Source organism: Thermobia domestica, chromosome 17 (genome assembly GCF_964235325.1).
Source record: "Thermobia domestica chromosome 17, izTheDome1.hap1.1, whole genome shotgun sequence".
Lineage (NCBI taxonomy): Eukaryota > Metazoa > Arthropoda > Insecta > Zygentoma > Lepismatidae > Thermobia > Thermobia domestica.
The window spans coordinates 76,480,137-76,493,882 of record NC_137470.1 but is presented as its reverse complement, the minus strand read 5'-3'; the positions used below and the strand labels follow the sequence as shown (position 1 = coordinate 76,493,882).

General features: G+C 39.1%; 1 protein-coding gene across 7 annotated transcripts in view; it reads left to right on the top strand.

Annotated features, from left to right (window-relative positions):
- The window catches only part of LOC145673765 (solute carrier family 35 member H1), a 232,607-nt gene that overhangs the window by 121,911 nt on the left and 96,950 nt on the right, over positions 1 to 13,746 (top strand). For all 7 annotated transcript variants that reach the window (XM_081743520.1, XM_081743518.1, XM_081743519.1 and 4 more), the window contains exon 3: positions 11,154 to 11,368. In XM_081743520.1, the coding sequence (XP_081599646.1) occupies positions 11,154 to 11,368 (215 nt within the window). The remainder of the gene's footprint in view (positions 1 to 11,153; positions 11,369 to 13,746) is intronic.

Sequence of the window (13,746 nt, the reverse complement as noted above, 5' to 3'; positions counted from 1 at the left end):
ACCAGGTGCATGTAAGAGTTCTATCATGATAATTTCAGATTTTTTCGTTATTTTCAGGAATTGCGTAATGTATACATATCCTTAACACACCTTTTGATGCACTGAAACATCAGCAGTGTTGCCAATTCAAAATATTAATTTATGAAAACTACGATTTCCCTAGTTCCCCCTTACAGCGGCCTCATGCGATTAGTTATCGGTGGAAATGAAAAATTCGTTTTTCTGCTCCATACTTTCTAAGCTACTCCAACTAAACAAACTGAAGACAGAACATCCATACATATGAGTTATGAGTCAAATTAAGTGTTGAAAAAAACTTTCGGTTACGTCTGGCAACATTGTGTGGTACCTAGTGCACTTCAATCGTTGCTTCCTAGTTTTAAAATATATGCATGAACAAGGTTTCATTTTGGTATTACAATTATTTGCGTATCACTTCAGGTTCAAAAGTTCTACTATCCCAAACTTCGGGTTGCATTGTATATTGGATACCCTATATATATACAAAGTTGTAACAAAGTCCCGTTACCCCTGAAAATAAGTAACATAAACCACTAAACGTACGTAAATAACTACAGTGAATGAAAAAATGGAATCAAATCTTTGAGTTTTACGTCCCACGGTTATGCCGGTTAGGCTAAAGGAGACGGTGATGATGAGTAATGAATGAAATGGTGGAATGAATAAAGTGGGAGGAAACGGGAGAATCCCGAGGAAACCCACGCACACGGTGTTTGTCCACCACAAAGTACAGTGAATGACATGGACAAGAGTGCTTTCGAGAAGTTTCATTGAGATAAAAAACATTAAGTGTCCATAGGATCAGTCTGTCGACCGTCATTCTCATGACAAAGGATAGTACGCCACCAGGTTCTGTGCGACATTTTGCGGAGCATTTGCAGGGGTAACTTGAGTGAAAGCTTGTTTCACAGCTTGTCAGTTCGGCAGTGGTATCGTAACGGCTTTATGCAGCCGTTTTAGGGAAGTCTTGTTTTTCTTGTGCTTTTGCATAGTTGATCGGGGTATACTCAGTTCCGCAGATCGCTTACACGTCGACTTCTGTGGCTATCTCTCCACGGACGCCGCGACGAAACGGAATATTTCTGGTCGTGTGGACGGTCTTCCACCTCTTTCCTTATCCTTCACACTTATCCTCTGGCGAATAGTTTCTGTTCCCACCGTAAAAGTGTTTGTTTTGGGGAGGATTTCGTTGAAACCTTGTCCGGGTAACGGGAAAACTTATAGTGGCATTTATCAACGGGTAACGGCACTTTGTGGCTACCCTATATATATATATATATATATAGGGTGTTTTAAGACATCAATGAAAACGTTTGGGAGGTGATTTCTGATACCAAGGTAAGACAAAAGGTATAGAACAATCTGAGTGTAGAAATGGTTCCGTTCGCCAAATTTCGGAAACAGCCATAACTCGAGAACAAAATGTCGGATTGAAGTCAGGTGAAAGGGAATGTCCACTACTTTTAGTCATAGATTCTATTAATGCAGAATTGGATTCAATACAGGAGCCGCGCTAGGGTCACCCAAAGGAGCTGGAGAATTCCCAAGATATTTTTTCAAAAGCTGAATGAGAAAAAGAAACAACATTCAAGTACGATATTTCAACGGAGAAAAAAAAAGTATCATAGTACGTCTTTCAAGTTGGCAGAATGTTGCTAGAATTAGAAAGAAGAAGAGTTGCACATATTTGATAAATGGAATAAACTCTGCTGATACGAATATTTGGACCCAAGAGGAACGGGAATGGGGAATAGCGGAAACTTCATAATGAGGAACTGCATAATTTATACCGCTTGCCAAACATTGTTAGGGTCATAAAGTCTAGAAGGCTCAGAATGCTTTCAAAGTTTTTAGTGGAAATCCAATCAGAAAAGATCCATTAGGAAGACCTAGTTGCAGATGGGAAGGTAATATTAAGATGGATCTCGTAGAAATAGGAGTACAAAGGAGAAACTGTGTCCATTTGGCTAAGGACAGAAGTGAATGGAGAGCTTTTCTGAACGCAGTATTGAACCTCCGGGTTCCATAGACCATAGAATTAGTTAGTTATGGAATAAACTCTCAGAGGAAGAACTGTTCCTCCAGTGAAACGTATTCGTTGAGTGCATGATTTATTATTTACGGAAAATATTGAAATATGTGTGTTGCGTGGGAGTTCGTAGCTTTCGTAAGTGTAATTATTAAGAATGTGTAGTACTTTATAAATAATCCACCAGTTTTTTTTTTTTTTTTTTCTCTCTTTAATTGTAACATCTATCCTTGGTGAGTTTGTTTCTGAATTAATGCATTATTGAACTTCCTATTATACAACATTTTTACTTTCTTTATTACATAGTCTTGAGGAGTTCCCCTTGTTTAAGTTTCATAGCTGAGGTTTCTTTCCGGGGCGATTCTACTTTTTATGCTTTAATACGTTTGAATGACCTGAATTATGTAAAAGTGTAAAATCAGTGACAACGCCAGAGGGAAAACAAGAGGGCGAGCATCCGCCTCCTTGACGATGCCTGCATCCCCTTCCCCCTCAGACATGTTGTGTTGTAATAAAAATCCAGTGATATAGAACTAGCTTGTTCCTTATAAAAAAAAGTTGTTGTTTCCAAATTTGAGTTGAGTTGAGTTGATTTTGAGTTTAGCGTCCCGTTCAGCAGCGAGGCTATATGAGACGTGGACCTACTGATTAACGTGGAATCCGAACCACATGAGCTCCCGCCGGGAATCGAACCCGGGTCTCCCACGCCTGTTTCCAAATTTATCTCTCCCTCCAACTCTCTTCACAAGCTGACGTTGCCACTGTTGAGAATCCTTCAGTGAGCTCCTGTATCCACTTCTGAGTTCAAATTAAAGTTGTTTTCACTGAATGTTTTACAAATTATAGTTATTGTTACTCAATAAAACAGTCTATACAACTTAGTTCGCTATTGGTGACTACATTGGTCTTGCAGAATGGATCTTAAAAAACGCCTGCTAAATACTATACATCGTAACGTCAAATAATGTAACATGAAGGGCGCCCTGTAAATATCCTACTTAGTAATCTGTATATGAATTGAACTTACCTGTGCTACTTTTCGACGTACTACCCTGCCACTAAATGTTTTCACCGTCCATCTATGAACGCCATTACTTCGGTATCGTAGAATTATATTTTCCCGACCCTCCGCCATTAGAAAGCTGTCTAAATTGCTTCGAAATCCATGATATGACCAATAATGCTTAAGACTCATAAATCGAATCTACTTGGTGTCTTTATACGCTATTCATGCAATTTGAATTTCTTTATAATTAACCTAAAAAGTAGTTCTTACCCTTTTAAACACTACTACGAGCCTCTTTTTGCAATCCCATACAACCCGTTTTTCCTTAAAAATACGAGGCGCGTTCGGAAAGTAAACTCCGATTGGTCACTGTGCGGGAAGTGTGTGTGTGGGGGGGGAAGCACTACCATTTTGGTACAGACGTGCGCGGTAGATCAGTCTGCATCCAGCCGTGGTAGAGTGAAGGTTGTCTGATCACTAGTTCCACTTTTGTAGGGTCTCAAAATGTGTGCTGCAATATATATATATATATATATATATAAAACCGCCAAGTGCAAGGTGCGAGCTGTTATATGTTTTCTTACGGTAAAATAATATTCGGCAGCAGCTGTTCATCGGGAACTTTGTGCCGTGTATGGACCGACTATGATGAGTGAAGGAGTTGTTCGTGAATGGGTTCGTTCATTTAAAAGTGAACGAACAAACATCCATGATGAAGAGAGGAGTGGCAAGCCATCAGTGGTCACTTATGAACTCGTTCCGAAAATTGATGGAAAAGTTCGTGCAAATCGACGTTTTACAATCTCGGAGCTTTCTACAAATTTCTAGGACTGTTATATGATCTCAGTGCTTTGGTGATGAGGAGGCAAAAGATGTGGTCACAGGCTAGGTCAAGGCAAGGAGGGAGATTTTTATGCTGATGGAATTTCTAAGCTGGTGCAGAGATATGATAAGTGCTTGAATGTTCATGGAAACTATGTTCAGAAATAGAGCAAAGAAGTAGTTTTCAGATGTATTTAAATAAATTATACTTATTTACTTTAGTGTTTCCTTTTTAACCAACCGAATGTTAGTTTTCGAATGTCTCTCGTAATAACAGTAATAATAAAATGTAATGAAGACACTTCAACTTAGACTCACTGACAGTCTATCGGCAACCTCTCGAGGTACACGACACACAGGTTGAGAACAAATGACCTAGAAAAACTGTTTTCGAAACTCTCAAATTACACATTTTGAGCGTCAGTACTTTCTATGCATTGGTTTATTACATATGGCATTTATTCAACCGATACATCTAGCACAATTATAGTTATTCCTTCAAAGTGAGGGCACGGCGGTTCAGAGACAGAATGGTCATTTCTGGTGCGAGAGGTCACTCTTTCGATCCCAGATCATGAAGTTTGTGATGGACAACGTCGTGTCTGTAAATTTTCTCCTACAAGTTTCGTAGCAATAATTAGTTTCATTTATCATGCGTTTCCGTTAGTCTAAAAGGCATAACCTCGAGACGTTAAAGACTTCGTTTCATTTCAGTTCTTCCTCCAAGAATCTGTTTCCTACTGAGAAAAAGTACATCAATCAAACATCTGTATCTGCCCTTCTTTCACATTATGATGAAGTTTTCTTTTTACTTGAATGATGTACTGTGGGTTTTGTTTGTTGAAATGTCGTGCTTGAGTGTTTTTTGTTACCTAATTCAGCTTTTAATAAAACTCCTCAGAAATTATCCAGTTTCTTCAGGAGTTACCCTTGCGCCTCCCCTGCATCACTTGTAATTGTGCACTAATGGAGCCTACCGCTAAAAATTAATGGATATTTCATTTCATCCAATTTCAATGCAACATTTTGTTCTCGAGTTACGGCAGATTTTAATTTACTGAGTAATTTTCAGCAGACCATAGCGCCAAAAGCAAGCATTTCTACATCCAGGTTGATTTATACTTTTGGTCACATCTTGGTATCAGGAATCACCTCCCAAACATTGTCGGTTTTATTTCGAAACACATATATAAAGCTGTTAGAAAATCCTTATAAAACAAATGCTTATAATTTTTTTTTTTAAATAATGATATTGCAGCGGAATAAATGTTAAGATCTTTATTGAGACTTACATTTTTTTTTTTTTTTTTTATCATCATCCACAGATACACCGATCGCCACACCTCCAGCTGGGCTCCGTTGACGTCCATACGTTTCTGCAACCTCGGGCGGAATCCGTGAATGCTATTCTGTCTGGCGTCGTCAGAAATGTTGTGGATCACTTCACTAATCTTAGCTTTTAAGTCCTGCAAGTCCTTTAGTTTTCCACCTACACCTATGTCTTAACGTGACCCCATAACCAAAAATAACAGGGTGTCAAATTGGGAGGCCAAAGGGTGGAGCCTCTGCGTCCAATCCACCTGCCAGGTAGTTCATGGTCAAGGTAGTCTCTGACGACTTGTGCAAAATAGGGAGAGGGGGATCGGTCTTTCTGGTAGTGGATGCGATCCTTGATTCCCAACCTAACCAATTCGGACATCGGGAAATTTGTAAGCATTTAAAGGTATGTCTCCCTTGTCACAGTGTTTTCGTCCAAGAAAAACGGGCCTATGAGGTGGTCCATTGATACGGCACCACATATTCATGAGGGTTTTCTGTTCCCCAAACAAGACAGTTGTGCGTGTTTACTCTCCCTGAAACATGGGAATTTGCTTCATCTGAGAACATGAGTAACTGCAGAAGTTCCCTGTCATCATCCAGTCGTGTCAGCATCAGTTCACAGAACTCCTGTCTCGTGTCTTGATCTTCTTCTCTCAGTCATGCACAAATTTAATCTTGTACTGTTTGGCTTTCACTTGTTTACGCATTATCTTGCCGTTGTTGACTGAGGGATTCCCAACTCCAGCGACCGCCGCGGAATCAATTTTCTTGGACTTCTCTCCAGGCTGTTGCAACCCTTCGCACCGTGTTTGGGCTTACTGGCGGCTGACCACTTCTTTGCATATCACAAACACTACCGGTAGCCACAAACTTACTGTGCCAATTCTTTATACTCCTGACATCAGGAGGTACGTTTGTACATTCGTCTGAAGTTTCACTGCACCGACACACCTGATTTCAGTTCCGCATACCAACATACACACTGTTCCTTCTCTTGTACCGTCGCCATTTTCATGATCTTTGTTGCCAGCCTCATCACTGTGATAATGTTGCCAAAATTTACAGATCATCGCACAATTTAAAATGAATTTCACTGCAATATCATTATTTAAAAAAAAAAAAAGTTATAGGCATTTGTTTTATAGCAAGGACTTTTTAACAGCCCTGTCTATGTTCGCGCTTGGATGGCCAAACTTTCATGTGCTCTTGTGACTTCACGTTATTTTATTTCAGCACACAGAGGTGAATCGAATTACAGGAGAGGAAGATAACAAACAAGTAACTTTTTTTTGTTTTTTTGTCACACGGATTTGAAGTACTGATGAAATTAGTTAACAAGCAGAAAGAAGTACTAAACTCCTGTCTCTACAATCCATGAAGCACTATGGCTAGCCAGATGTAGCCCGTTCAGCTAGGTGTGGTCAGTATATCAGCTCTCAGGTTTCATTATTTTGAGTTCGCTACCTCTTTATTCATGTAGTTATTCGATAATTGCCTGATGATGATGAAAAAGTGAAATGGTCGGTTTTACGTCTCACGATTATGCCTTGGAAGCGAAGGGAGACGTGATGATATGGACCGAGGAAAGTGGGAGAACCCGAGAATACCGACTCACATGGTGGTTGTTCACCACAAAACCCACTTGGGGTGAGCTGGAATAGAACCAGGGACTCCATGCACCAGAGGGAAGCGCTCTTGTCACATAGCGGCCCTTCATGGTAGTGGATAAACAACGGAAAGTGTTAGTGATCCAATCGGGAGTAGAATCAGGGATCACGCACTAACACTTTGAAATAAGCAGGAGCACAGTGTATGTATATATATAACCTTGAGCATCCTCTTTCTTTTTAATACTCTCTACTCGCATTCGCAGACATTAAATTTTGATGGATATGCTGATGAGAATGAAGAAGAAAACAATACAAACCAATTTGTTGAAATTTTGTCTAAGGTTAAAGAGAGCTTCTGGGGAAGTAAGTTTTTTCTAACACGACTATACAGCACTTGTGATAAATTATAATAAAGTCGCATTATCGAGAATCACAAATGGAATATACTGCATGCTAACAAAATCTGTTTTTGATATTACTATATTAAGAGAAGGGGTGGAGCAGGTTTCAGCACGTCAGCTCCTTGCCTACGCCTCTGGTCTACAGTGTGGGTTTATGCATATACTCTGATTAGTAAGATTGAATAAAATATACCAATTTTATAAGTTTCTGCCTACCGCACAAGCAGCTCTTTCTGTTTTATTAAATGCAATGTATCCACTTTTTTCTTTCTTACAAAGTTTTAATACTTTATACGTAATCCGTCTATAATTGGAATGCATTACGCTGTGTGGCATTTTTTTTTTTTTTTTTTCATTTTAGATCATAAGTTACTTTAACAATATTATAAAACAAACCAAGAAATAAACTGTGTGTATTGTCTTTTAGTACTCTTATATTCTAGTCATCCTGTAAAGTAATGAATAAAGCCACTCATACCTCCCGTTTAGACAATTCCTTCAACGAATAACATCATATAAATACAATGACGATGACTCCAGGAAACAAATGCATTGATTCGTAAGATAGGTATTCTTTATATTACTGTATTGGAAATGAAATCTTTGAATTTTACGTCCCACGGTTATGCCGGTTAGGCTAAAGGAGACGGTGATGATGTGTATGAATGAAGTGGTGGAATGAAGAAAGTGGGAGGAAACGGGAGAACCCCGAGAAAACCCACGCACACGGTGTTTTTCCACCACAAAGTTCAGGCGGGGGCTGGGATCGAACCCGGGACCTCAAGCACCAGAGGTGAACGCTCTATCACTGAGCCACCGCAGCCCCTTACTGTATTGGAGTACATAGATTATAAGGTTACAGTGCTGGAAATTGGTATAAAGGCAGAGAGACATTTGAAAATAGAAGAAGGCAAGAATGCCGAGGATGGATAAAGGTGATGTATTTACAAAGTAACACTGTATACTGTACAAAATCAAAGGCATATCGTTTGCTAATACGTCACTGGCACGTGTAGTATACACAAAATGATAAATTAGACGATTTTCGGGTGGAAATTAGTATAAAGGCACCCAGTGTCTTTGACAAAAATTAAAGTATAATTTAAAGTGCAGAATGAAAAATGAGTGTTCAGTACTTGATTGTCCCTCCCTTCTTTTGAATGAGTTGGAATATGCGCTTCGGCATTGTTTTTATGAGATATGTTAGTTGTTGCCGTGGAATCGCCCACTACTCTTCTCGTATCACGTTTTTCAACTCAGCGATGGTCCCAAATTGCCACTATTGCAATAAACATTGCGCGCAAGGATGCCCCATAGGTTTTCTATCGAGTTAAGATCAGGGCTTCTCGCTGGCCACTCCATGACCTTAATACCTTTGTCTTGAAACCGCTGTACAGTTGCTGCTGCCCTGTGGATAGCAGCATTGTCCTGCTGAAAAATCAGGTTTTGATCGTCCAGCTCCTCATACATCCGCAGCAATTCTATTTCTAACATCTCTGTGTACGTCGATGAATTCATCTTGGTGTTGAGCCATGCAATATTGGATGTACCTTTAACACAAAACGCTGCCCAAATCATAACACTTCCTCCACCGAAATTTCTGCTCATTTGCACTAGCTCTTTTCCCCTAAGGTCATGCCAATAGTATTGAAAATCATCCGGACCATCTAAATTGAACTTCTTCTCATCACTAAACACAACGTGATTCCATTCGGATGTCCACGACATATGTGTTTGCGCAAACTGAAGTCGCCCCTGCTTGTGCGTCGCACTTAAGGGTGGTTTCCCCTTCCGTTTCTTGAATGTAAGATGTGAATCTTGATTCCAAATTTGACGCACTCTTCTGGATGTGACAGGTAACTTGCAAGCAGCAACAATTTTGGAAGATGACATATTTCCGGCCCTTGCCTTGCGCACAATTAATCGTTTCGTGGACTCCGCAAGTTTTCTCGTTCTACCATACTTCCCGTTCTTTTCATATTGTGCACCCAACCGAACGTAATTATCAACTACACAACTTGAACGATTTAACCGTTTTGCAATTTGCCGATTTGACAGGCCCATGTCCTTGTACGCACAGACACATGCTTGTTCCTCACTCGACAACAATTTTCCACGAGGCATGGCCCACACAACAGCTCACAGACATTCACACCCGCGCTTCTCTTATCGCACTGGGTCAGCTGATTCTCAAAGGCGTATCAGGGGTAGTGCTGAACGTGTAGAGGGCGCCAATCGACAAGTAACCATGGGTGCCTTTATACCAATTTCCACCCGACAATCGTCTCATTTCTCTTTTTGTTTAAATTACGTGTGCCAGTGACGTATTAGCAAACGATATGCCTTTGATTTTGTACAGTATACAACATTACTTTGTAAATATATCACCTACATCCATCCTCGGTATTCTTGCCTCCTCCTATTTTCAAATATCCCTCTGCCTTTATACCAATTTCCAGCACTGTATGTGCATAAAAAATACTTATGGAAGCAGCTACACAAGATGACTTGTGCCATTCGTTTTTCACTAGTTCTGCGAATAGAAGCAACGGGACATTTTAAAGAAATTGCTTATCTGTATATGCACGTGCATAAATGTGGTAAATAGCTCTTTACCCTTTATGACAGAAAAGCGCTCCATTTGCAACTGGCTACGCTGTTATGACGTACAAGATGTAATCAAAAAGTATGGTGAATGTAGTTGCACAATGGCATCTATCGATGTTGTATCCATTTCAACTAGTAAGCTCGGTAGCATAAATGCTTTGGTACAGTCAGTGTCGGGTCTGAACGAGTTGTGACATGTTAGTTGGCTTCCAAAGGCAGAAGAGTTAGGACGTGTTAAGGGTGTCTGTCGCGCGCCAACGTTAAGTTTTACGCTAAGGTGGAAAAAAAAAAGTGTCAAAGAAGCTCACCAAACGCCAAAATCAATGTATAACGATGAAGCCATGGCATTGAAGATTGTTTACAAGTGGTCTGAGCAGTTCAAAAGAGGCAAGAAGTCTGTTGAAAACAAGCAATGATCGAGACGTCAAAAACAGATGAAAACGTGCAAAAAATGTCACAAATGATTTCGTCAAACAGACAAATGACTATTCAAGAGCTTTCCAAAGAACTAAACAGCTCGTATTGGTCCATGAAAAGCATTTTAACCGCCGACTAAATGGACAAATGGCTTCCTTCTTCACCACGAAAACTCACCATACCACACCTTGCTTTTCATCCGCGAGTTTTTGGCCGAAAAAACTGTTCCTGTCTGTCCTCATCTGCCTTAGTCACCAGATTTAGTACCATTCGACTTCTGTTCTCAAAAATTAAAACCATGCATATAGGAAAACGTTTTGACACCATTCTTGTCGTTGAGAGGGCCACGACAGAGCAGCTGAACGCCCTTCCAAAAGAAGCCTTCCAGAAATGCTTCCAGTCATGGATTCAACGTTGGGATAAGTGCATTGTTAACTAAGGACACTACTTTGAAGGAAATTAAATCAAATTCCATACAAGCTTATTACTTTGTTTTTAATAAAATGAGTCACCGTTCACCTGATATTTTACGTATTTCTGTTTTAGTATCTTCTAAAACTGAGAAAGAGTTTATATCTTTCGATGCTCATGCGAGGCTTATTTCTTTTAGAGAATTATTTCGGACGAAAACAAATGTGTTTCAAACATTAATCACTTTTGTGAAAACAGAGATTCCTAGGCCATATGGTTTCATGGAATCCAAAAAGTATACTATTCTTCTTTCCCTTTCCTTTACTGTCATATTTTCGAACTCACCTGTATATAACTTCCACATTCTGAAATCGTTTGAAATATTATCACACTCTTCTACTATAACGAACGTCTTGGTTTTGTTGTTTAGTATTTGTACCATAGTTATTCTGCATAAGTTTCAGGTCTGTCTTCAAGAAATTAATATGTATATACACCTTTTTTTTCAGACTTTCCGGTTTCCTCTGTCCGTAGTAATATGCCATCTGATAATAAAGTTTATTTTGGCTGGTTTGATTCGAAGTATATATGAGTGCTGCACAGGAAAACAAAGAGTTGTTACAGATTGGGAAACCTATGTAAAAAAGATAGCACCAACAGGGATCACAAGTGGATTAGATATTGGATTTTCGAATTGGGGCCTTGAACTTATTACCGTTTCATTGTAAGTATACATTATTCAAAATCAAAACACCTTATACAAAACCAAAATCTCATATTCTTTTCTAAAGATTTGTGTACTTTAAAGTAACTATTTGAATATATGCCAATATTATATTTTTAGAACATGTTGAAAAATTAATTCTTAGTAGCTGATACGGTACGTGGACTATTTTCCTTCTTGTGAATAAGGTCATCCAGATCAGAATAAAAAAATAGTTTTATTTTCTGTTTTTCTTCTTAAATGGATTGAAGTGTTGAATATTCCGAAATTTCGGTTTTTGCATAGTTTGAGAATTTGATTTTCTCCTTTTGCTTCTCGTATTCTTGACACATTGATTTGTTTGTCTCGTATTGTAACGAAGATTTATATTAACGGCCCATTTATATGTATCAAATTTATTTTAGCGTTAGTTGCGTGTTCCAGGGTTGCTTCAGATCTTGATCTGTCTTGTACTGCGTGCTTCATTGTCTCCTTGCCATAGCTATATCTTCCTTCACTCACATCTCGTCCAAAGAAACGTTCGCTTACCAGAGCCAGGCACATCTAACAATTTCCACTCTATCATCATCATCATCATCATCATCATCATCATCATCATAGGTATTCTACCATTATTGGCAAGTCACTTGCCGCAGCTGGGAAACTCCCATGCTCCACGGTCTTCAGCTAACCTCTTCGTCTTCACGTACGATTTTTCTGTTTTGATATCGTCCATTAATTGTAGTCTCCTTTGCCCCTTCCCTCTTTCCTCCCACCATACCGAGTAGTACGCCCCTCATGATAAGTTCCTTCTTAGCCAATTTCCCAAACAGTTCCTCTTCCTCTTCTCATTATTAGCTAAAACTATTCTTTTCTCCCTCACAATTTCAAATACTCCCTCATTCGTTTCCCGCTCGACCCAGCTAATTCTTTCCATTCTTGTCCACACCTACATTTCTAAAGCTTCCAGTCGTCTTTCATCATTCTGACCATGTTTCTGACCCATACAGTACAATACTCCACACGAAGCATTTTACAAGACTTTTTCTCAACTCTTTATTCAACGTCACACAAGATACTCTTTTCTTCCTCCTAAAGGCTTCTTTCACCATTCCTATCCTTGCTTTTATTTCACATTCACACTTCATATCATCACTAATTATACTACCCAGATATCGAAAACTAGTCACCTGTTCTATTTTCTCCCCTCCTACTTCTACATTTGACACTGATCCTTTCGTTCCAATCACCATGACTTTTGTCTTTCTAACATTCATTTCCATCCCATATTCTTCACAGTTCTTCCTCAGGTTTTCTAACATCTTATTGATTTTCTCTTCAGATTCTGCAACAAGCGCCATGTCATCTGCAGGCCGTATAAATTCTACCTCCTACTGAAATGCCGTCTTCATTATGTAGGCTCTTTTTCACTCTCTCTTCTAGATAGGTATTAAATATTGTTGGCGAGAGACAGCATTCTTGTCGAACTCCCCTCTGTCATTTCCTCCCCTATTCTCACACTTGTTGCTTCATATGAGTTTCTAATAGGTCTTGAATCTTTCCATTCCAACCCAACTTTCTTCAAAACTTCTGGTGTTAAAATTACGCAAGTAAGTTATTTAAAGAATGTATTTTATTCGGTTCTTCTTAACACTAATTACCATGTAAAACACAAAGATAGATAGCTACTGACTACGTGCTAAACACCGACTGGTTAGATCAATCTCTTAAGTTTTAAAAGTATGCTCACAAGTATGCCGTAAGTAGCTAATATTATATTTAGAGACCGGTTCTTATAGATGTTACGTGTAGTGTCAGTTTCAATTCTCCTGTTCCAATCCTTGTAATCTAGAATACCTCAGTGACCAAATCTAGGAGTACTTCTTTCACTGACAGATATTCTGGTCACCATTTTTGTGCGAAGAAGGCTTGTGGTACCTTCGTAACTGTCATTTGGCAGTTGAAACTTTCCGACAACTTCATAACACACATGGCATGCTTATAACAGAAGTCTGCTAATCAATTCTTCTGTATTTGTGTGGGTAAGAGCATTTCAGAGCACTAGAAAAAACAAGGAAAGAAAAAGTCTGTCATGACTTCATCTGTTTTCGCTTGGATAGTGCTATGTCACAGATTTGTGTTATCGATTTATCAATCCATTGCCACTGATCTTCGCCTCGATTAAACCCAACCAGCAGCAGGTGTTGAAAATGCTCTTTTCTGTCGACTTGAAACTCCTTTTTAATGACCTGAGAAGAACAGAAAGTATATCAGCAGAAAAAAATAATCTGAACACACCATTTTGTAAAGAACATTATGCTATATCGAATAACATAACACGCATTGCCACATTTTCTCTTTTTATGCAAAAGTGATATATGTGTGTAATTTAAGGAATG